At 45.1% G+C, this 24978-nt stretch overlaps 1 protein-coding gene across 1 annotated transcript; it reads right to left on the bottom strand.

Moving 5' to 3' along the window:
* Positions 1-1733: 1733 nt before the first annotated feature.
* LOC148778206 (SLAM family member 5-like) lies at positions 1734-23728 on the bottom strand. The gene is made up of 6 exons (XM_088835903.1): positions 23623-23728; positions 10559-10939; positions 8259-8555; positions 6352-6474; positions 6062-6153; positions 1734-5818 (listed from the first exon to the last, which is right to left on the bottom strand). The coding sequence occupies exons 1-6, from the start codon at positions 23693-23695 to the stop codon at positions 5738-5740; spliced, it is 1047 nt and encodes a 348-aa protein (XP_088692029.1). The 5' UTR covers positions 23696-23728; the 3' UTR covers positions 1734-5737.
* Positions 23729-24978: the final 1250 nt, after the last annotated feature.

Below are 24978 nucleotides of genomic sequence, written 5' to 3'. Positions count from 1 at the left end.
TAGAAGTAGGGGACTGTAACGACCATTCACATCAATGGATAAGTCATCAGACAGCTTATTTAACTTACATGCAGAGTACATCATGTGAAATGCCAGGCTGGATAAATCACAAGCTGGAATCAAGATCGCCAGGAGGAATATCAACAACCTCCGATATGCAGACAATACCACCCTAATGGCAGAAAGTGAAAAGAAACTAAAGAGCCTCTTGATGAAAGTGAAAGAGGAGAGAGAAAAAGCTGGCTTAAAACTCAACATTCAAAAATAAAGCTCTTGGCATCTGGTCCCATCACTTCATAGGAAATAGATGGGGTAAAAATGGAAACAGTGACAGACTTTATTTTCTTGGGCTCCAAAATCCAAGTGGACAACGACTGTAGCCGTGAAATTATAAGACACTTGCTCTTTGGAAGGAAAGCTGTGACTAACATAGACAGCATATTAAAAAGCAGAGACATTAATTTTGCTGACAAAAGTCTGTACAGTCAAAGCTATGGTTTTTCCATTGGTCATGTGTGGATGTGAGAGTTGGGCCATAAAGAAGACTGAGAGCCAAAGAACTGATGCTTTCAAACTGTGGTCTTGGAGAAGAGTCTTGAGAGTCACTTGGAATGCAAGGAAATCAAACCAGTCAATCCTAAAGGAAATCAACCCTGAATATTCATTAGAAGGGCTGATATTGAAGCATTTTGGCCACCTGATGCAAACAGCCAACTCACTGGAAAAGATCCTGATGCTGGGAAAGATTAAGGGCAGGAAGAGAAGAGGGCAACAGAGGATGAGACGGTTGGATGGCATCACCAACTCAGTGGACTTGAGTTTGAGCACACTCTGGAAGACAGTGAAAGACAGGGAAGCCCGGCATGCTGCAGCCCATGGGGTCGCAACGAGTCGGACACGACTCAGTGACCAAACAGCAGCAACAAAGGGAGAGACTGGCAGCAACACGACAGCAGCAGGGGACTGTAACAGTCCACTCGCACCAGTGGGTGGGTCTTCAGAGAGTCAGCAGGAACCGCAGCCCTAACCGAAACATTGGATCAGATGGACTTCATGGGTTTGTACAGAACGTTCCATTCAAACACAGCAGGATACACATTCTTTGCAAGTGCACATGAAACATTCTCAAGGATAGACCATATTTTGGAACATAAAAAAATTCTCAATAAATTTAAGAAAATTGAATTCACATCAAACTTCTTTTCTGATCACAATAGTAAGAAACTAGAGGTCAACTCTAAGAAGAAAGATGGAAAATCACAAATATGTGGAGAAAAACAAAGTGCTACTGAATAACTATTGAATCAAAAAGGAAATAAAAATGAAAATATAATATGCACATGAAATAATGTATTTTCATTTTTAATTTCCTTTTTGATTTCTTGATTGATTCACCACAGTCTGATTTTTGATTTCTGATTCACCAAAATCTGTGTGATTCAGCAAAAAATAGTACTAAGAGAGAAGTTTATAGCAATACAGACCTACCTCAAGAAACAGAAAAATCTCAAACAATTTAGACTTACACCTAAAAAAATTAGAAAAGAACAAAGTTAATAGAAGGAGGATCAGAGAGGATAAATGAAATAAAGACCAAAAAGACAATAAAAAAAGATCAGTGAAACTAAAAGTTGGTTCTTTGAAAAGACAAACAAAATTTGCAAACTGTTAGCTGACTCACTAAGAATAGAAAGTTCTATTGAATAAAATCAGAACATTGCAATAATCTTGCAATAACTTTATATGATGTCAGATGGTTACTAGACTTATTGGGGTGATCAATTTCATAATGTAAAAACACAAAATCTCTATGTTGCACACTTGAAATTAATATAAACTGTATGTCAACTACATTTCAATTTAAAAATTAAAAGAAAAAATATATTTTCATAATACTAAAAATTGATTAATGGTCAATGCAAAGTGAAAATAGTGGTTTAAACAGTTCAGTTCAGTTCAGTTCAGTCTCTCAGTCGTGTTCGACTCTCTGCGACCCCATGAACCACAGCACGCCAGGCCTCCTTGTCCATCACCAACTCCCGGAGTACACTCAAACTCATGTCCACAGAGTCGGTGATGCCATCCAGCCATCTCATTCTCGGTCGTCCCCTTCTCCTCCCGCCCCCAACCTTTCCCAGCATCAGAGTCTTTTCCAGTGAGTCAACTCGTTGCATGAGGTGGCCAAAGTATTGCAGTTTCAGCTTTAGCATCAAGGATAGGCCAATTCCTGCTGAGATTCAAGGACAATGACAACTAAGAATTTGTCATTGGATTTAACAGCATGGAGTTCGCTGGTGACGTGGACATGAGCAGTTTCAGTGAATGGTGAGAACAATTCATGATGACAGAGAATTAGAGAAATCCATTAATCCATATAAGATATATAAATATTCAGTATGCCCACGAAATAATGTTCAGCTTCATTACTCATTAGGGAAATGCAACTCAAAACCACAATAAGATACCACTCTACAAGTACAGTACTAGGGTGGCTCTGATGAGAAAGTGAACAGCACAAGAGTGGGAGGGTGTGGAGGTATATACATCGCTAGGGGGGATGTAACAGCAGCTCAGGTGGAGCTGGAAAACAGGAATAAAAATAGATGAGAAAAGGATGGAATACAAGAAGCTTTATGAAGGATAACCCAGTGGACCATGGTAGCTAATTGGGTGTCTTGCATGAGGAAGAAGAAGGAGTCAAAAGGAGTGAAATTATGATCCCTGTAGATCCAATCATGCTTCCACCGCTTATATTTGGGAGAAATTGCATGACATATTTAACATCTCTGAACTTTATTTCTTCATCTGTACAATGTGGATTTCTACCTCAGAGTATTCTTAAAAGTCTAAATGAAAGGCTTCTGTAAAACCTATTAAATAAATTTATGAATAGTAATACAAAGAGGGAACTAATTTGATGGCAGGATGCTGGTACTTACACATTCCTTTCATAAGAGTAATGAACTCAGATAAGACCCAAGAGGGAGAAGTATCTCATCTCTGAATGTCTTGTCTGCACCAGAACACAAGGTTTCTCATTCCCCCTCTCCTGACCACCAAGCCCCCATTGTCCATTTAAGAGAAAATTCCTCTTTCAACCAGCTGCTGCTCAAGCTATCATTAGGATGAGCTCATTTTGAGTCGGAGCACCTGAGTCAGAAAACCAGGATCCTTGGCAGAGAAACTAATGGAAGGTTTCTAAATATTCCAGAAATCCAAGGTCTTCAGTGACCATGTGCTGTGCTGTGCTCAGTCATGTCTGACTCTTGGCAACCCCATGGACTGTAGAACACCAGACTTCTCTGTCCATGGAATTTTCCAGGCAAGAACACTGGAGTGGATTGCCACATTCTGTCTCAGGGATCTTTCCAACCCAGGGATCGAACCCGCGTCCCTTTCATCTCTTGCATTGGCAGATGGATTCTTTACCACTGAGCCACCTGGAAACCCCTTTAATGACTATGGTGAAGGGATAAATAAGAATATGGAATTATCCAGTGTTGGATTTAAGGCTTTGCTCTGTCACCAATTAGTTTGGGGTGCCAATTACCTGTCCTGCAAAAATGGGATAACAATACCTACCCTAGAGGATTCATGTAAGAATTAGAAGAAAATATCTCTAAAGTGCCCAGGACAAAACCTGGTCCAATACAGGCTTGGAAGCCCAGTTTCCTTCCCTTGTTTTTTTTTGTTGTTGTTGTTGTTGTTGTTATTGTTTTTTGTTTCCTGCTTCAGGTGAAGCGAGAAGAGACACTGAGTGGTAGAATCTTACCCTGCCCCTGGGCTTTTGGGCACTGATGTCCAGCCATGACCAGTTACCAGGGAAGCCAGTGTGAGGATGACGTCTCTCATGCCCTCTGCGTTATGCTCAGCCAGTGGGGGAAGATGTCATCCCTCCTGTTCCTCTCTCACCCAGCCACCCGCCCAACAGTCTCTTGGCACTGATTCATAATACTCAGTGCTCACAGGGACTCTGTCCAGCCCTTTACTATCTGAGGTCAGAGGTAAGGTGGCTTAACTGAGCTGTGAAGGGAACCAAGACCCAGGAAACAAGCCACGGCACCTCATGGCACCAGAGTGAGTCCACCTCTGACACAAAATCTGAGACCTAAGGCAGGAAGCAGGGGCTTCCAGAAGGTAAGGACCCGCAAGGAAGGGAAAAGCTCCCATACACCACAGTGTAGCCTGCCTCAGGACCTCAGACACAGTGAGGCTGAAGGTGGGGTGGGAAGCCCCCACCTCAGACCTCTGAACCAGGCAAGGTCATGGGAGGTCATCTCATCCAGCCTTCCTTCCATGTGGACTCACCACCAGGAACCTTCAGCAGCCTCAGTGCTCTGCGTCTTCAGTCTGCTGAACCCCCAAAGGAGTAGGAGGAAGAGTGCTGGGTGCTTATCTCCTTGTCTCTGGCTCCCACAGCCCATGAGCCTCCTAAGGGAGCCCCAGATGAGTCCAGCAGGAAAGACTCATGACCAACCCAGGGCAGACTGTGTCAGGGGATTTAGTTAGGTCCAAGGTGTTTGATAGAGTCAGATGTGGGAGAGACCATTTCCAAACATTTGGGATCCAGACATACTTTGTGAACAAGTAGTAGAATTTCAACAAGCAGGGTTGGAGGCAAGTGAAAGGGAGAGGAAGCCATCATTCCAGGCAGAGGGGTGTGAGTGAGTAAGGAGAGGCTGACCTAGGAACTGTGCCGGCAGGACTGACGGGCCAATGAAAGAGGCAGGTTCAGACCATGCCATAAGCCCCACCTCTCACACCCCTCACACCCCACGATAGGAGGGTGAGAGGACATACACTTCATTCTAACCTCCAGTGCCCCAGTCCCAGACAGGAAGGCTGAGGATTCTTTTCTAAGAAAATTCACAACTTTGTCCAACCAAGGTCATTCTCTGGCCTGAAGTAATACCAATTCCTCCACCGTTCTGCAGGAAGGTGGTTTGGGGGCCCATAGGCTGAGGCTAAAGCTGGGGTCCAGGTTATCACAGGTGGCCTGGAATAAAGGCCCCTACCCAGTGTACAATGTGCAATAAACTCACACACGGGCACCCACACAGAAACACACAAACACACACTCACACACACACACTCACACACACACACTCACACACACACACTCACACACACACTCACACACACACACTCACACACACTCACACAGACACTCACACACACTCACACACACTGTCCAGCACCTGCAAGGAAGCCCTACACAAGGCACAGTGGAAGCCTCAGCCCAGTCCTTTATGGGCTCCCACCTACCCATGCTTCCTCCGTGGACTCCCAACTCTGCATCCAGGCCCTACCTCCCTCTGCTGGGGTGTAGTCAACACCTCTACACGGTCCCCATACCTGGGCTCGTGTTCACAGAAAGGCACACATCAGTCACACAGCAGATGCTGTGGGGATTAACACAGTCAGGAAGGTCCCCCTTGGGAAGCTTCAGGAAAAGAAGGGTCAGGAGCTGAGTCAATGGCAGAAGAAGAGTGCTCATCGCTCAAGTGTGAAGATCCTGAGCAGGACGGCAGCATAGGGAAACTTCCTCTGACTCAGTCACATGTGTCCAGAGAGTTGGGGGCATGAAGGTCAGAGGAACACAGACCAGGGGCAGCTGGAGCTGGACTAGAGCTGGGAGGGGCAGAGCCAGAAGAGCTGGCCCAGAGCTGCAGGCATCGGGCGCAGATTGCAGCACCTAGGAGTGCTGATTCTTCTGCGTCTCCCAGTGATGTTATCTTCATGGCCTGCGTGGCTTACGGACCTCACTGTAGATAGTAGTCAGAAGCCCCGTTTCTTTCAGATGTTGCTCACTGATACCCTGGAAATGCAAGACAAAGGGTTCCCGGAACAGCTGAGCGACAGAAGGGCCCAGAGGAGCCAGCATAGACCCAGTGCTGCTGAATACAATGCGCCCAGCACCACACTGATCCCAGTTTTAACCTTTCCTAGTTAACACTGTATTGTCCAGAAAGAGAAGCAGTGGGGCCGGAGTTTGCAAACCCAAGCCCAGACAGTGAGGGACCCAGGAAAGCACAGGCCAGACACAGCTCCCAGCTCTCACCTTGGGCGCGTCCACTCGAGACTCGGGCTGGCTCGGCCCTGCACAGCGGACCCCACAGCCGTGGTTCCTGGCGTCGTCCTGCAGTCCTGTTCCTAAGTCATTCAGAGAGTGGAGCCTGAATCCCAGCCTGGAAAACCTACACCCTCCCACACTGCTAGGAACTCCAATGATATGACAGCACCCATCACCCCCTCTGCAGAGAAATTCATTGAGCAGCAAGATGCAGAAGGAAGGGAAGGGCTCAGGGGGGAGGGGAGGGATCTGGGCCACGAGCGAGAAGTGCAACCTGCCTCTTCCAGTCTCCATCCTCTCCTTCTTCTCACGTGTCTTCCAAGCATACAGTCCACCTGGGAGGATCAGCAGCATAACCATGACAGCACCTAGGATGCCTCCCACTGGAGTGATGGACGAACCTGTTTCCATCACAGAGAGGGAGTGAAGAACGTTAAGGTAAGAGGAAACACGAGACACCCACTGCCAGAGAGCAGGCGGAGAGGTCTGCAGGGTCCTGGTCCAGAAACGAAAGAGGAAGAAGCCTGGCAGTATCATTCATTCAACTCCTGCCTCATGCAAGGGCTACTGAGATGAACAAGATGGGGGAAGACCAAAAATCACCAAAGTCTGCCAGCCAGAGGGGCTACCGTGCAATGGAGGTTTACACCTTGGACACAGGTCTTCATGAAGGGCATCCCAGAGGAGGTGATGCATAAACTGAGTCTTGAGGGAGGAGTAGGAGTTTGTTAGTTATTCAGGGTGGGAACAGCATTCCAGGAAGGAGGAGCATCATGTTCTTGGAATGTCTGTCAGATCATCGGCCCTGGGGGGTTGCCATCACCCCACTGCTGCAGGCAAGAGAGGAACAGGGCAGGGAGGAGGCAAGCAAGGAGGGTCAGAGGGAGAAAGAGTCTCTTTCCAGAGGGTCTTGTGGGTCATGCTGAGCTGAATTTTATCTGACTCCAGGATGGGGCTGAGTGTAGGCTAACAGGGGGTTTTAAGTGAGGCTGACACGTCACCTCCCCCTCCCAGCAGCTCATGGAGAATAGGTTAGAGGGGCGAGACTGCACACAGGATCCCAGGCCATTCATTCTTTCAGTGAGATACTGTGAACCAATTTGTCACATGCTCTTCTTGGCAAAGGGATTCAAAATAAAACTATGCATGGCCCATGCGAAGTTCCAGGCTACGGAGGAGACAAATCTATAAACAGAGCGCAGAGCACTGTTACTCTGTGTGGGGTGGCCATGGAACATTCTTTTTTAAAAAGGGAATGCCTGAGAGCTGAGGGGCTTCCCTGGTGGCTCAGACAGTAAAGAATCTGCCCGCAATGCAGGAGACCCAAGTACAATCCCTGGTTCGGGAAGATCACCAGGAGAAGGGAATGGCAACCCACTCCAGTATTCTTGCCTGGAGAATTCTATGGACAGAGGAGCCTAGAGGGCTACAGTCCATGGGGTCGAAAAGAGTCGGACAGGACTGAGTGACTAACACTTTCATGGTCATACCACCTGCAGGCTCCTGTGAAAATGAAAATGCGGGACCTCTGGCTTAAAAATTACTTAAAATTTTATGATGACAACCGCATAGCTTTAAACCAAAGAGGGACCCTTCTAAGTCCAAGATCCTGTGACAACACAGGTCACATGCCCAGGAAGTAGCAGTGCCTGAGGAGGATCCTTCAATAGGAAAAAGTTAGGAGTGAAGGACAAGGGTAGAAGAGCTAATGGAAGAGGAAACAGCATTTCCAGAGCTCAGAAGCCGGCAACAGCAGGACACGCTCCAGAACTCCAAGCAGGCAGCTCAGTGTGAAGTGTGTAAGTGAGGCCAGAAACCTGGGCAGAGGAGCTTCTGAGCCCTGACTCCTACAGGCAGGCACCGGGTCAGATCACACAGGCAACACAGAACAATGACACAGTCTGATTTCTCTTCCAAAGACCCCTCCAGGCACACAGGAGACGATGCACAGGGGTGAGGAAAAGTACTGGAAGGCTGCTGCCTGGACCAACAGGGGTAACGGGTGGACAACACGGGTGTGAGGAACATTTAAATGCAGAAGCAGATTGGTTGTGCTTCCCAGGCTCCTGTATGGGGTGACCCAGTGGATGTAGTGCTAATAATACAGTGGGAACAAAAGCCCAGAGCCCTCACCCCAGTGCACCTGAGCTCCCAGGTGCCCGTCCCCTCTGGGAGGTGCACTCACCAGGGAAACAGACTTCCCCCAGGTCTAAGGTGGCAGTTTTCTGGTCCACCTGGTTGCTGACCACACAGGTGAGGATGGCACTGGGCTGGCTCAGGGACAGGTTCACATGCAGGCTCCAGGAGTTGCGGGCTGCTCCTGGTGTTCCACTCCACTCCAGCTCCCTGGGAAGACCCTCACTCTCCCAGGCCACAGTCAGGTCCTCTCTGTTCCCTGGGGCCCTGCACTCCAGGGTGACATTGCACCAGCCCGGTGTGATGGATGGTGACTCCAGCAGGATGTGGGGAAGGGGCGCAGGTTCTGGGACAGGAGGGACAAAAGAATGGAGCTCACATGAGTGGAAAATATTCCAGTTCTCTCTTTCTCATCCATTATCTCCTTGAAGCGTTGCAATCTTCCCTGTCAAAATGATGATTGCATTTTCCAGATAAAACACAGTTTGTTCACACCCCAAATATATAGCAATGACCATAGGAAGGGAACCACTGAAGTATGCCCTATGTGACCTCATTGGACTAAAACCTTAAAATTCTTCCATAAGAAAACTAAATGTTGGACCTTACCTTCTAGAACCCATTGTTTATAGAAACTGGGATGTTTCCTAGAAAGGAAAGGTTTGGGAACAAAGGGTTTGTCCTAGTCCAGGACCATTGCCCTGCTTCTCTTGCTCAGATGATGCCTGGGACTGCACAGCCCTTGTGGAGTACTGACATTTGTGCTGGGATGCCAGAAGTAGAGGCATTTCTGAGAGATGAAGTGGCAGTGACCACAAATGACAGCTGCAAATGTGGTCAGAACATGCCATTAAATTTGAGGTCCACACAGGCAGAGAAGTCACTGGTTGACAAGTCAGCCTTAGAAATCAAATGAGGGGACCTCCCTGGGGGCCCAGTGGCTAAGTCTCTACGTTCTCAGTGCAAGGGGCCGGGTTTCCATCCCTGGTCAGGAAATAGATCCCACATGCAGCAACTAAGAGTTCACACACTACAACTAAAGATCTCGCTGCAATGAAGATCAAAGATCCCATACAAGTAAGACCCGCCACAGCCAAATAAATAAATATTAAAACAAAAAAAAAAGAAATTACATGATGACCTAAAGCTGCAAAAGCACTTTCATAACAGATATTTCCCTGTGCAATAAGAACTTTATGGAAAGAAAGTCTTGATCAACTGAATTTAAGTAAACTTAAATAAGCTTTCTCCTCTATCAAGGCTTTTCGAGCTGGGCTTGTGGCGTCTTTGTGGGTGAAGCTGGCCTCAGGCTGGTGCTCAGTAAGAGAGAGAGCAGGAAGGTCTAGGTACACATGAATTTCCAATCTGTGGTCAGCAAAATAGTGTCCTCGCCCTTCCATCATCCATCTCAAAATCTGTAAGGATGGCAGAAAGGGAATGAGATAACAGAATTTAGGTTGTTAATCAGCTGACCTTCAAATAGAGATTATTCTGAATTATCTGGATGGGCCCAATGTAACACAAAAATCCTTAAAAATGGAAGATGGAAAGAGTAGTTCAGAGCGGTACAATGTGAAAAGAACTGGGCCCACTATTGCCACTCGAAGGTGGAGGAAGGTTGTCTCGAGCCAAGGAATGTAGGCAACCACTAGAAAGTGGAAAAACAAGGAAACATTTCTGCCCTGAAGCCTCCAGGAAGGAACACAGATGTACTAACACCCTGTCTTTAGAAGCTCTGTGAGACTGTGTCCGACTTCTGACCTACAGCCGGGAAAGATAAAACATTTTCGTTTTACGCCTCTGTTGGTCTCAGTCATGTCCAACTCTTTGTGACCCCATGAGCTGTAGCCTTCCAGGCTCCTCTCTCCATGGGATTTCCCAGGCAAGAATACTGGAGTGGGTTGCCATTTCCTTCTCCAGGGAATCTTCCCAACCCAGGGATTGAACGGGGTCTCCTGCATTGCAGACAGATTCTTTACCGTCTGAGCCACCAGGGAAGCCCTACATTTGTGTTATTTTATGCCACTAGTTTATAGTAATTTATGATAGCAGCAATAGAAAATTAATATACAAATCAAGTAAACTAAGTCCTAACAAAGAACAATAATTATTATGAAAAATACATTTCCTCCAAATTTTCATTCTCCTTTCCCAAGACACTGAAGTGATTTTATCCTTGGTATGAATCTCAGCTATGCTCTCCACTTGTGGAGAACCTACTTACCCTAATTCTGAAGAGAAAATAGGATATGAAAGCTGGTGTCTGGAAGGGATTCTGAAAAATGGGGCCAATGTGACCCTCCTAGGACAAAAGCAGGAGGGAAGCCATGGTTAGGAGGTGTCACTCACCATAGACAGTGAGGAGGAAAACCTGGGTAAGTTCGAATCCTCCAGGGAAGCTGACTCGAGCCTGGTACTGCCCACTGTCCTCAGAGGTCAGGTTCTCAATCCTCAGGGACGTTACATTGAGCACATGGACCCTCCGCTGGTACTTGTCCTGGAGGTTGACCCAGGTAAGAGTATCTGCCCCACGACGTATTTGCAGCAGGACTCTGTAGCTTGACTTATAGCCAAAGCCCCATGAGACCTCCTCTGGTTCAGCTTCTTGCTTCTTGATCACATGAATCAACACAGAACCTCCTCGGATCCCCTGCAGAGGAACGTGGGCTCCAGAATCTGTAACTCCAGAGCCATGTGCTCCGGAACTCTTTGCCACAGTGCTGAAGACACCTAGGGCATTTAGAACAGGAAACATGAGTATTTTCAAAGCAAGAACAAATGAGAAAGCCATAGAAAGCCATCTTTCTAATGAAATCTACCCAATATCCTCTCTTGATTCTTGGAAATCAATTAATAAAATGATTTTAAAGCAATTCTGGAATCAAGTCCTGATTCTAGAGAATTGTAACATTGAACATGTTACTTAAACTTACTAACCGTCTGTTTCCTTATCTGCCTCATCATGATGGTGTGAATTAAATAACAGATCAAATGTCACTCAGCACATTTCCAAGCACATACAGTGTATCACCATGAGAGGCAGCTTCTGAAGTCCCTCCTTCCTTGTGTGTACATCCCTGTTTAACCTCACCCCCTGGACTGTGGGCCACACCTAGTGACTGGCTTCTAAGGAACAGAACGCAGCAGACGTGATGATGTTACTCAGTGATACTAGGTTGTATAAAACTGTGACTTCCATCGCAAGAGTGATAGTATCTGTGAAGAGTTGGTCTTGAGGGTGGCAGTCGAAGTTGTAGAGAAAAGGTCATCCTTAGCAAAACCGAAGTGACTATAGAAGAAACCCTCCTTTCTCTTCACACCTGGTCTCTCCCTTGGGCATCAGATCACACCCTGAACCTTGGACCAGCCCATCTTCCTCAACAACAAACTCCCAAACTGCTCCCCAAGGTTCAGCACAGGCACCATCCACAATTTTACTCACCAAGAAGGCACACTTCTGTGTCTCAAAACACTAAAGATCTGTTTCTCTTTCTTCTCCTAAAAAATGGAAACTACTCACACAACATCTTTGTAACTAAGTGAGAACTCACAAGGAAATCTTTTTTTGATGCCCTCTTTCACAGGTGATTCACAGTGATTTGTGCTAGGTTATTTAAAGATGTATCTGAAAACATGTATTAATTTAAAAAGAAGAAAACACAAATGCTGTATTAATTTAAAAAGAAGAAGAAAACACAAATGTTGTCTCTAGCAGGACACCCTAGCTATATGGGGGTGAGTTTACAGACAAATTAACTAGAATCCAGTGTCCCTCAGTCAGGAGGGCAACTTTTCATGGGACAAATGGGGGAAGCTTTTATGCATTGAATTCTGTCCCCCAGAAATGATATATTTAGGTCCTAACCTCCAGGTCCTCAGAATGTGCTCTTATTTAGAAATAGGGTACTTGTACATAAGGGCTTCCCAGGTGGCTCAGTGATAAAGAATCCATCTGCTATGCAGATGTGGGTTCAACTCTAGGGTCAGGAAGATCCCCTGGAAGGAAATGGCAACCCACTCCAGCATTCTTGCCTGGGAAATCCCATGGACAGAGGAGCCTGGTAGGCTACAGTCCATAGGGTCAGACACGATTTACCAATTAAACAGCAACAACAACCTGTACATGTAATCAAGTTTAGATGAAGTCATTACCATGGACCCTTATCTAATATAATTGGCTTCCTTATTTTAAAAAAGGAAAAAAGGAAATCTGGACACAGATACAAACAGTTTTAGAAGGAAGCCAATGTGAAGAGACTTGGGGAAAATGGCACGTGAAGATGGACAATTGCTGTGATGTGTCTACAAACCAAAGAATGCCAAAGATTGCCAGCAAACACTAGAAGCTAGAGGCAGCCAAAAAAAAACAGTTCCCTTTGTTATGAACTAAATGTTTGCATGCCCCCCGAATTCACATATTGAAGCCCTAACCACCAGTGTAACTGTCTTTGGAGCTGGAACCTCTAAGGAAGTAATTAAGGTTAAATTTAGTCATAAGAGTGGGGCCCTGATCTGATAGGGAAAGTGCATTTATCAGAAGAAACACCAAAAAGCCGTCTCCCTCTCTCTCCCTCTCTCTCGCTGTGTGTGTGTGTGTGTGTCTCCACACTAAGCAAAGTCACGTCAGCACAGCAAGAAGGCACCTATCTACAAGCTGAAAAGATAGTTCTCATCATATATCAGACTGGCCAAAAACTTGCTCAAGGACATCGTAGCCTCCAGAAATGTGAGAAAATATGTTTCTGTTGTTTGTCACCCAGTGTTTGATATTTTGTTATTGCAGCCCCCCTGGAAAGGTGGCACCCAGGAACTACATGTTGACACTATGAGGGCTTCCTGGGAGCCAGGGCTGGGCTCTTGACCAGCAAATCAGGAGTGAAACAGACCTGGGTTCAAATCCCAGACCCACCCATTACTGCTGAGTGATTTTGGCAATTTCCTAAACTATTTAAGCCTTGAGTTCCTACATCTGAATGGTGGGGTGAGAATAAAAGGTATTCTTGGAGTTCCCGGGAGGTTAAATAAGATTATACATAAAAAACACCCAGGAGTAAGTATTTAGTTGTTGTTTTCATTACATCAGGATTACAGTTAGATGGATTTTGATGCTTTCACTGCTTGGAACAAGAGGTAGCCCATTCCTCCATGAACATGATTCCAGTCACCACATTTCAGGAGCCCCATCAGGTACTAAGTATCTAGTTATCCACAAGACAACCATCAAAACTGGCAGTTACAGATGATTATCGCCATTTGAAGGATAAGGAAATTTCATTTCAGATACACTGAGTGGTTTTTTAATTTTCTTTTATTTTAAGCAGATTATAACTTAGTATGGTTAGAAAAGGAGAAGATGGAGAGACTGAAAATGAAGTTTCTCCCCCATCTCTGATTCTTACTGCCCAGTTGTCTTTCCCACAGTTTGGCACTATTGCCTATTCTTTGTGTACCATCCAAAGACAGTCTATGCATTTACAAACACATGTGTGTATCTGCGCATACATGAACACACTCAGCACATGCTGTTCTGCTCCTCACTTTTTCTCATAATAGCACATGCAAGAGCCCACTCTGGGCCTCTACACTTAGAAGCAAGTCATTTAACGGCTGCAGATGTTCTGGACTGCTTCTCATGGAGAAAGTCGTTTCTTTCCACTGCAAACAGTGCTTCAGTGAACATCCTTGGCTTTGGGTCTCTGCCCACATGGTGTGAGTTATTTTGGTGTTACTAATCTTTTAGTTGTTAAAAAGATTTTGGTGTTACTAATAGGTTGAATTTGGCAATAAGGAGTTCATGATCTGAGCCACAGTCAGCTCCTGGTCTTGTTTTTGCTAACTGTATAGAGCTTCTCCATCTTTGGCTGCAAAGAATATAATCAATCTGATTTCGGTGTTGACCATCTGGTGATGTCCATGTGTAGAGTCTTCTCTTGTGTTGTTGGAAGAGGGTGTTTGCTATGACCAGTGCGTTCTCTTGGCAAAACTCTATTAGCCTTTGCCCTGCTTCATTTCATGCTCCAAGGCCAAATTTGCCTGTTACTCCAGGTGTTTCTTGACTTCCTACTTTTGCATTCCAGTCCCCTGTAATGAAATGGAAATCTTTTTTGTGTGTTAGTTCTAAAAGGTCTTGTAGGTCTTCATAGAACCATTCAACTTCGGCTTCTTCAGCATATGACCTAAATCAAATCCCTTATGATTATACAGTGGAAGTGAGAAATAGATTTAAGGATCTAGATCTGATAGATAGAGTGCCTGATGAACTCTGGACGGAGGTTCGTAACATTGTACAGGAGACAGGGACCAAGACCATCCTCATGGAAAAGAAATGCAAAAAAGCAAAATGGTTGTCTGAGGAGGCCTTACAAATAGCTAAGAAAAGAAGAGAAGTGAAAAGCAAAGGAGAAAAGGAAAGATATAAGCATCTGAATGCAGAGTTCCAAAGAATAGCAAGGAGAGATAAGAAAGCCTTCCTCAGTGATCAATGCAAAGAAATAGAGGAAAACAACAGAGTAGGAAAAACAAGAGATCTTTTCAAGAAAATTAGAGATATCAAGGGAACATTTCATGCAAAGATGGGCTCGATAAAGGATAGAAATGGTATGGACCTGACAGAAGCAGAAGATATTAAGAAGAGGTGGCAAGAATACACAGAAGAACTGTACAAAAAAGATCCTCACGACGAAGATAATCACAATGGCGTGATCACTCACCTGGAACCAGACATCTTGGAATGTGAAGTCAAGTGGGCCTTAGAGAGCATCACTACGAACAAAGCTAGTGGAGGTGATGGAATTCCAGTTGAGCTGTTTCAAATCCTGAAAGATGATGCTGTGAAAGTGCTGCACTCAATATGCCAGCAGATTTGGAAAACTCAGCAGTGGCCACAGGACTGGAAAAGGTCAGTCTTCATTCCAATCCCAAAGAAAGGGAATGCCAAAGAATGCTCAAACTACCGCACAATTGCACTCATCTCACACGCTAGTAAAGTCATGCTCAAAATTCTCCAATCCAGGCTTCAGCAATATGTGAACCGTGAATTTCCAGATGTTCAAGCAGGTTTTAGAAAAGGCAGAGGCACCAGAGATCAAATTGCCAACATCCGCTGGATCATGGAGAAAGCAAGAGAGTTCCAGAAAAATATCTATTTCTGCTTCATTGACTATGCCAAAGCCTTTGACTATGTGGATCACAATAAACTGTGGAACATTCTGAAAGAGGTGGGAATACCAGACCACCTGACCTGCCTCTTGAGAAACCTGTATGCAGGTCAGGAAGCAACAGTTAGAACTGGACATGGAACAACAGACTGGTTCCAAATAGGAAAAGGAGTACATCAAGGTTGTATATTGTCACCCTGCTTATTTAACTTATATGCAGAGTACATCATGAGGAACGCTGGGCTGGAAGAAGCACAAGCTGGAATCAAGATTGCCGGGAGAAATATCAATAACCTCAGATATGCAGATGACACCACCCTTATGGCAGAAAGTGAAGAGGAACTCAAAGGCCTCTTGATGAAAGTGAAAGAGGAGAGTAAAAAGGTTGGCTTGAAGCTCAACATTCAGAAAACGAAGATCATGGCATCTGGTCCCATCACTTCATGGGAAATAGATGGGGAAAGAGTGTAAACAGTGTCAGACTTTATTTTTGGGGGCTCCAAAATCACTGCAGATGTTGATTGCAGCCATGAAATTAAAAGACGCTTACTCCTTGGAAGGAAAGTTATGACCAACCTAGATAGCATATTAAAAAGCAGGGACATTACTTTGCCAACCAAGGTCCGTCTAGTCAAGGCTATGGTTTTTCCCGTGGTCATGTATGGATGTGAGAGTTGGACTGTGAAGAAAGCTGATCACCAAAGAATTGATGCTTTTGAACTGTGGTGCTAGAGAAGACTCTTGAGAGTCCCTTGGACTGCAAGGAGATCCAACCAGTCCATCCTAAAGGAGATCGATCCTGGGTGTTCATTGGAAGGACTGATGATAAAGCTGAAACTCCAATACTTTGGCCACCTCATGTGACGAGTTGACTCACTGGAAAAGACTCTGATGCAGGGAAGGATTGGGGGCGGGAGGAGAAGGGGACGATAGAGAATGAGATGGCTGGATGGCATCACCGACTCGATGGACATGAGTTTGAGTGAACTCCGGGAGTTGGTGATGGACAGGGGAGGCCTGGCGTGCTGTGATTCATGGGGTCGCAAAGAGTCGGACACGACTGAGCAACTGAACTGAACTGAATAGGTTGAATCATGTGCATCTTTTGATGGATACTGTTAAATCACCCTCCAAAGAGTGTTCCTATCTACACTTCTACCAATAACACTTAGGTTTCCCACCAACAGACAACGTATAATGATGAAACATGTTGCCATTTGCCATTAATAGGGAAAGTTATATGTCATTACAGTTTTAATGAGCATTTTATACATATATGGTATAGTTCATTATTTCAGATGTTTAAGTCATTTTATGCCCTTTTCTGTGAACTGTAAACAGTCTGCTAATGTCCTTTAACCACACTTACTTTTCTTCTATTAGTTTGTAGAAGTCAGATATATTTTAAGAAAATTAATTCATTGCCAATATAAATGGTACAATTTTTTTTCCAGTTTGTTTTTCAGCTTTTTCTATGGCTATTTGTCATGTGAATTGCTATTTTCATGAAATCAAATATATCAATCTTTTATGGCTTATTGTTTTACTATCTTGCATAAAAATATTGCAAAAAATTGTTCTTAATTCTCTCTTCTTTTCTTCTAGTACTTTTATGATTTAATATTTATGTTTACATCTTTGATCCACTGGAAATTTATTTGGGTGTGAGACTAGGTGACTAGGATATCAGAGCATCCAAAGCTTTAACATTAAAGTCATCAAGGCTTGAGTCAAGACCATCCTGTGTGGAATTGAACAGAAATATAACCTATTTGCCTTCAGCTTTCTCATCTGTGAAATGGGAATAGTAACAGCACTTCCGTCATAGAATTATTACTAGAATTTAAGAAGAGGAAAGTTTTTTAATTATGGTTTTGTCCAAGATACATGCACCCCTATATTCATAACAGCACTATTCACAATAGCCAAAACATGGAAACAACCTAAACGTCCATCCATAGAGGAATGGGTAAAGAATCTGTGGTACATATATACAATGGAATACTACTCAGCCATAAAAAGAATGAAATAATGCCATTTGCAGCTACATGGATGGACACAGAGATTATGTTACTAATTACTTAATTACTAATTAAGTTAGAAAGAGAAAGACAAATACCATGATATCACTTATAAGTGAAATCTAAAATATGACACAAATGAACTTATCTACAAACAGAAGCAGACACACCGAGAACAGATCTGTGGTTGCTAAGAGGGAGAATGAGGAGAGACGAAATGGGTGTTTGGCATTTGCAGATGCAAACTATTATACTGAACGGATATATATATAGAACTGATGTCTATAGAATGGATAAACAGCAAGGTCCTATTGTGTAACACAGGAACCATATTCAATATCCTGTGATAAACCATAATGAAAAAAAATACAAAAAAGAATGTATATGTGTATATATATATATGTATGTGAAGTGAAAGTCACTCAGTCGTGTCCTACTCTTTGAGACCCCATGGAATTCTCCAGGCCAGAATAGTGGAGTGGGTAGCCTTTTCCTTCTCCAGGGGATCTTCCCAACCCGGGGATTGAAACCAGGTCTCCCGCATTGCAGGTGGATTCTTTACCAGCTGAACCACAAGGAATATGTATTTATAAAACTTAATCACTTTGCTGTACAGCAGAAATTAATACAATGTAAATCAACTGTACTTCAATTTAAAAAAAAAGAAAAAACAAAACAAGAGGAGAGCTTACACCATAGTGTTTGATAATTGCTCCATACATGTGAGCTGCTCCCATTTTTATGATGATGAATCCTGAGCAAGCACACCTGGGGTCAGAACCAGATGAAGCCCTTCCCTCTGCACCAGCTGACCCTCTCAGGGGTCTCCTCCTGGGTACAGGGATGGGCTCCATAGAGTCAGACACCCATGGGTGAGTCCCACTGGAAGCCATAGGGAGACAGAGTCCAGCGAGGGCCTCCTTCTTTACCAAAGCCGAGAGACTGAAAGGAAATTCATTCTGTGTCCACAGCAGCTGGAATCCACAGCCGCTGTCGACTCCCACGTCACCAAGTACCTCAGTATATCTGCTGCCAGGGACAGTGGGAAAGACAGAGGGAAGGACAGGCTACATGTTACTCCAAGCTTGGGCTGAAAATTTTTATATTATTGACTCTATTTGGTTTGGGCATTATCCCTTCCTTTCCTTTGTACTTATAAAAACTTCATGTGTTCATAAAAACCTATTACATGGAATATGGAGTTGAGTAAAAGTTCTAAGTGTGCCTCTTCCCAAAAGTAAGCACTGTTAATGATATGTATCCTTCCAGACCTTTATCTTGCCATGAATTCTGTAAACCCGCGTGAACACAGGATATCTGTCTTTAAATTCATTTCAGCATTCCTGATGTGATTTTTTATTCTACTCTTCTTTAATAAGAGAAATAGAAGTATTCTTTATTAACACAGTCGGTCAGACATTTAGAATTAATCTCCCATTTAAAATACACAATTTTGGTACCACCTTGGGCTCTCCCCAAAAGTATCCGTTTAATCCGGAGCTCAAAGAAACAGTCCTTGTTCCATAAGCATACGTATGTGCAATAGGGCTTGGACATAGCATTTCAGTCTCCAGTGTGCCTCACTCCTGAGGGATTTTCACCAGGAACTGTAACCAAGCAGTGTTTGTCTTACTTCCCCTCAAGCTTTAAGTGGGAGTCAGCACCAGGGAAACAAGGAAAAAGAAGCTGGTATTTTCTGCTGAACAGACAGGAACGGAAAGAGTCTGGCCAAGGCCATTAATTGGCGGTTTCTAAAAGCACAGCTATAGCTTGCTTTCCTGAGGGCGGTTTGTAGATCAAGTTTTCGCACACTGTGAAGGAGGTGATGCCCTTCAGCAGGTGGTCTGAGCACACTGGGTCCTGAGGCGCCTCCCAGGAGCAGAGGCAGAGGAAACAGAGGGCTGGGCCGGATTCCCAAGGGGGGCTTGAAGAGGAGCACCCCTCACTCCTTGAAAGGCTGAGAAGTGACCACAGGACCGCTGGGGGTCTACTCTTTGAAGGTGCCCTAAACAGGCTCACCTGTTCTCAGTCCCTGTCAGGACACAAGAATAGGACAGGACAGGATGAAGAGTCAGAGCAGAGGCCTTGAAGTCCCCACAGGAGAGGCCTGTCAGGGGGAGACACTGAATCCCAGAACATCACCGTTAGAGGGACCTTAGAAAGGATTTGCCCAGGCCCCTCCTGTCACAGAGCAGGAGACTCCCCAGGGGGTGAACTTGTCCTGGGTCACACAGGGCAGAGCCACACCTGGCACCAGGGTTCCCCTCTCCCAGCCCAGTGTTTCTCCCCTGCAGGAGCTCCCACCAGCTCCCCACCCTGTTTCTGACCTCCCCAGGGGCTCCCCTCCCAGCACCACTGTCTCATCACCAGGATCTAAGCAGCTCGTGGAGGCTCATCCTCCAACATTCCTCTCCTGAGAAAGGGGAAGCAAGAACTTAGAAGTGGTTAGCAGAGCAGGGACTCTGGCCAGCAGAGAGTTAAACAGCAGTCCAGCCAGAAAAGAAGGGAACCAGGGAGAGAGGAGGCTCAGCCCTCAGGCTACAGGAAGGAGCCACCCAGAAGCTGATTCTGAGCACCAGTTGTGGTAAAGATGGAAGAAGACTTAGAAAGAGAAGGAAGGCAGCAAGAGCTCTGTCATTTACAAAAGATCTAATCCTGCAGAAGAAAATAAAGCCAGAGAGGGTGTGGTTGTAAGTAAGGTGAGTTTAAAAATATATTTCAATAATGTAAAATTAAAAATTCAACAATCAACATAAAACTGTGTACATTTTCTGACTCTTCCCACATCATCACACTAAGAAACAATGGTTCCCTCTCAACTAGTGATCAAATCCAACTGCATTTCTGTACTGTCTACTGTGTGTCTGTCTAGAGCACATGATGGCACGGGCCATGTGATCTCCAGGTCCTGTCAGCAGACACAGGAACACGTTGAGTAAATGCTCCAAATGCTATGATGAGTGGATCCCCTAGTACAAGGACTGTCCTACCCAGCAGCTTCGGTATCTCTGGGAAATGACAGAGTGAATTGAACCCACATTCAAGCTTCCTTTCCCATTTCTCCTTCCAAACCTCTGCCCAGGAAACGGTTAAAGATTTTAAGAATGATAAAGACAAACCCTTCACCCACAGAATCACTCCCTCCCCACCCGCCCCAACTGATGTTGAAATGGAACAGAACCCTATGGTCCTTGACCCCCGCCCCCACCATGTCCTCTGCCTGCCTGTGGGAAACTGTAGACAAAGAATGTTTAATCAGAGAAATGAGAAATGCAGAAACAAAGGGAAATAGTCAAAGGAGACCAAGTAATAATAATGTAGTCATCAAGCATAGTCAAGGACCTTTAGTTCCTTCTCAAGGACTATAGATCATATTTTAAGCCATATCCTGCGAGCTGTCTTATAGACACTGAAACCCCAGATGGGGAAGTTAACTACATGATGACCAGACTGTACCCAGGACATGAGCCGCCACAGTTCTGAGAACTGGCCTCAAAGAAATGGAAACAAACCGACCCTGCAACTGAAGAGTAATCGTACCTAAAACCATCAAGATGATGGCTGGTCAGACCACCGATGACTGATTTGAAGACAACTGTCAGACCTCACTGTGCTGTTTCTACATGTAGCCCCCTCCTTCTCTCTATAAAAGCTCTTGCCCCACTGGTTGCCAGGCAGGGTGGGGAGTCAGCCTTTGGACAAATGTCCACCCCCACCCCAGTTGCCAGTATCTGAAGTAAAGCAAACTTTCCTTTCCACCAACCTGGCCTGTTTTGTTGGCTTTGGGGCAGCAAGTGAGCCGCCAATCCCCACGTGCCTTTTGGTAATAATGTGTAAAGCAATTCAGCAAGGACGTTCCTTCCAGGGATGCCTCTTCCAGTCCACCCAGGCTGCCCAACCTCCAGTGGGAGGTGTCCATCTCACTAGGTACCAAGAAGGCTGAGGCTAAGGTGGCAACAAATTCCACTCCTCCCCAGATCCTGTGTGACCTTGAGAAAGTCACTTTCCTTCTCTGAGTGCAAATAGTCTCATCTTTAAAATAAGAAATTAAAACTGTTTCTCTCTCTCTCTCTCCCTTTGTCTCAATTTCTGTTTCCCTCTCTTTCTAATTTGTTAATTTTCCAGGGCCTATGGAGAAAACTGTAATATTGAATATAAATATTTTTCCAGTTAAATAGCACTGGAGAAGAAAGCTACACTTTATTCATTAAAAGGAATCTAGTCTTTACTACAAGTCTCAGTGTTGAATCAAATAGTTACAAATACTCTCTAATTCATGAAATTTCATTTAATTTCCTGATAGTTCACTTAATGACAAGAATTAATGAAACAAAGAATTATAACAATAAAAGCTTTCAAAACTTTTGTCAGAATTCTTAATTTACTATGTGTGTGTGTTAGTCGCTCAGTCATGTCTGACTCTTTGCGACCCCACAGACTGTAGCCCGCCAGGCTCCTCTGTCCATGGGATGCTCCAGGCAAGAATACTGGAGTGGATTGCCATAACCTTCTCCTGAGGACCTTTCCAACTCAGGGATCAAACCTTGGTTTCCTGCATTGCAGGCAGATTCTTTACCATTTGAGCTATAGGGAAGCCCTTTAATTTACTATACCTCCTTTAATTTACTATACCTCCTTCCTTTCTTTGTTAATTTTTGCTTAATTTCTTTATCTGTTACAAACATATAACTTTTCATAAATTCACAGGCATTTACACATTCTTTTGGGGGACATTGTTTTTGTTTCAGTTCCCTTTTCGCTTAATTCCTCATCGTCTCTAATTTCTATCCACCACCTCCCATCTTTTTCTCCATTTTAATCCCCATTAGCAATCTGCAATGTTTCCTTCTGCATTTTCTTCACACTCTTATAAACATGTGGGTGTATCAGTTCAGTTCAGTTCAGTTGCTCAGCCGTGTCCGACTCTTTGCGACCCCATGAATCACAGCACGCCAGGCCTCCCTGTCCATCACCAACTCCCGGAGTTCACTCAAACTCATGTCCATCGAGTTGGTGATGCCATCCAGCCATCTCATTCTCTGTCATCCCCTTTTCCTCCTGCCCCCAATCCCTCCCAGCATCAGAGTCTTTTCCAGTGAGTCATCTCTTCACATGAGGTGGCCAAAGTATTGGAGTTTCAGCTTTAGCATCAGTCCTTCCAATGAACACCCAGGATTGATCTCCTTTAGAATGGACTGGTTGGATCTCCTTGCAGTCCAAGGGACTCTCAAGAGTCTTCTCTAGCACCACAGTTCAAAAGCATCAATTCTTCGGCACTCAGCTTTCTTCACAGTCCCACTCTCACATCCATACAGACACCCTTAAATATTGAGGACTGCTGTTTCCTTTACAAGCTTAGGATTTTACTAAATACAACTCTCTGTATCTTACTGATGTAGATATGTGCATCTGACCATAAGGAAATTAGAAATACCTTCCAACCAACTGGTACATGCATTTTTTAAGGTTTTATAATGCTCCACAGTATAGATACTGTCCATCTGGTTCAGTCATTTCTGAATGATAGGCATGTCCTTTATTTTCAGAGTTTTGTCCTAAAACATCTATAGAGGGCGTCTTCCTAGAGTATTTGTTTTTCCTAAAGGTAATATTTTTTTTTAATTTTCATGAAAGCTGACACTGAGGTGGAAGGCAACTTTCATAAGCTCTTTTAAGATAAAAGAGAGACCTTCAAGGACCCTCTACTTTGTGAAGATCTGCTAAGAGAGAGCCCTTAACCTGGGTGGGAAGTGTGTGGTCACCCTCCTTTTTAATGGAAAAGTCCCAAGAAACTTGTCTAGAATTGCTTCCTCCAGCTCAGACTGGGGGCTCTAGTCAGCCCCCTCCTCCAAAGGACAGCTGCACAGGCTGTCAGTCCCCCTGAGTCCAAACCAGGGAGAGCTTTTTCCCTTGCCCTTTGCCCCGAGGAGTCATGCTCTTTATCTCCCTCCCTCACCCCAGGACCCCAGGGAGGCTCTCCTGGCTTCTGGGTTACTGCAGCAGGAGCAGCCTCACCTCCCTAGAAATGGTTCCCTGATGCAGTCAAGGCTGCTTGAGCTCAGGGGTCCCAGGCTCACCAGTCTCTCCTGAGACTCGAAACCAAATGCACTGCATTTGCTAAATAATTACAGAGCTCTTTTGTCTTTATGTTCACCTAAGACAAGATGTGTGGAAAGGAGACCCTGCCTCATGCTCCACCCAGAGGCCTTCCCTTCCCAGAGCCCCAACAACTCACTGAGGAGGAGGGTGGCGAATCCCAGGAGCCTGGAGGCCCAGCATCGGTGGATTTCTTCTGAGCAGAGCTCCATCACAGGCTGCCTGCCAGCCTGTGCAGTTGCAGAGTAAATATCTAGAAGGAGCAGAAAGAGAGAAAAAGCCCTAGGAGCTCTTTATACAACTCTTCTCACCCCAGGGTGGGGTTTACAAAGTATTTCCTCCTTGACCACTGCTCAGCAGGTTAGTTCTGGGAAGACAGGCCTGTCGGTCTAGAGAGAACCCTTTTACCTTATCCCCAGCACAGTTACACAGTCGATAAATCATTTTAGGATGGATGTATAAACATGTGCCTGACAAGGAACTGTGCAGATCCCACTGCATAGAGGCGCAAATACCCTTCCTTGCTTTCCTGGAGTAACAATTCAGCCCAGACAGTCCTGCTCATCAGTGTCAGCCTATGGTCAAACACAGAAGTCACCCAATGACAGCCAGGGTCGGTTAGGCCTCTCCTGCTTTGGGCACCCCTCTGTCTACACAGTTTAATGAGTCCAGTTTCCTTTTGGATTTTCCATAAACTTCAACTCTCAGTGGTATATGAAAGAAGCTGTGAACAAAAGGGCAAAGCTCTTTGGGAGAAGTGCCAACTCTCCACATCCCCAGTGCAAATGTAGGCATTTACGTATTGCTCACACCCTGATGGCTTTCCTGCTGCCACTGGTGCTAGGCATGCTCCCTACACACGGGACAAAGCCAGACCCCACAGGATCCAATGGGCTCTTGTCTGCATCACACCCACCATTTTCCCTAAAGCCTCTGCCTGCCCTGCTTCTGCTTTCACAGAGGGACAGGGAGAGATGTCATTCCCCTCCTGGGCACAACCTCAGCTGCCTCAGACTCACCCCCACTCGCTGAGGCTCAGGCTCCAATTTCTTCTTCCCAGACTGAATACCCGACAACATCAGAGAACTATCACATCCCACACCCTAGCTGGACTGTAGCCCACCAGGCTCCTCTGTCCATGGAATGCTCCAGGGAAGTATACTGGAGTGGGTTGCCATTCCCTTCTCAGGGGATCATCCCGACCCGGGGATCAGACCCCAGTCTCCCAAAATTGCAGACAGACTCTTTACCATGTGAGCCACTAGGAAAGCCCTAGGGGAGCAGCGGCATCTACCTAACGTTCAGACAGTGTCTTCTTCTCCTCCCTATTGAGGCTTCCCCCTTACCTATTTTGACCCAAACGCTGGTTCTGCAGGACTTCCTCTAAGACCATACACTCAATGCAGTCAAGGGCACTGCCTATCAAATGCATTTTTCAGATGTGAAGCCTGAATCTAGAGTCATTAAGTGACCTATAAAGGTCACACAGCCAACC

The sequence above is a fragment of the Moschus berezovskii genome, chromosome 4 (genome assembly GCF_049115385.1).
Source record: "Moschus berezovskii isolate FMDL1 chromosome 4, NW_MosBer_1.0, whole genome shotgun sequence".
NCBI lineage: Eukaryota > Metazoa > Chordata > Mammalia > Artiodactyla > Moschidae > Moschus > Moschus berezovskii.
The sequence above is the reverse complement of the archived record's forward strand: the minus strand, read 5'-3'. Positions and strand labels throughout refer to the sequence as shown.

Bases quoted from the DNA above. Each gene is read 5' to 3' on its own strand.
- LOC148778206 (XM_088835903.1), bottom strand. From the start codon at position 23,695: ATGGAGCTCTGCTCAGAAGAAATCCACCGATGCTGGGCCTCCAGGCTC. The intron at 6,475-8,258 runs GTGAGTGCACCT...TGATGGAAACAG, and splicing joins GGGGGAAGTCTGTTTCCCTG to GTTCGTCCATCACTCCAGTG. The intron at 6,154-6,351 runs GCAGGTTGCACT...TGAATGACTTAG, and splicing joins GAGGATGGAGACTGGAAGAG to GAACAGGACTGCAGGACGAC.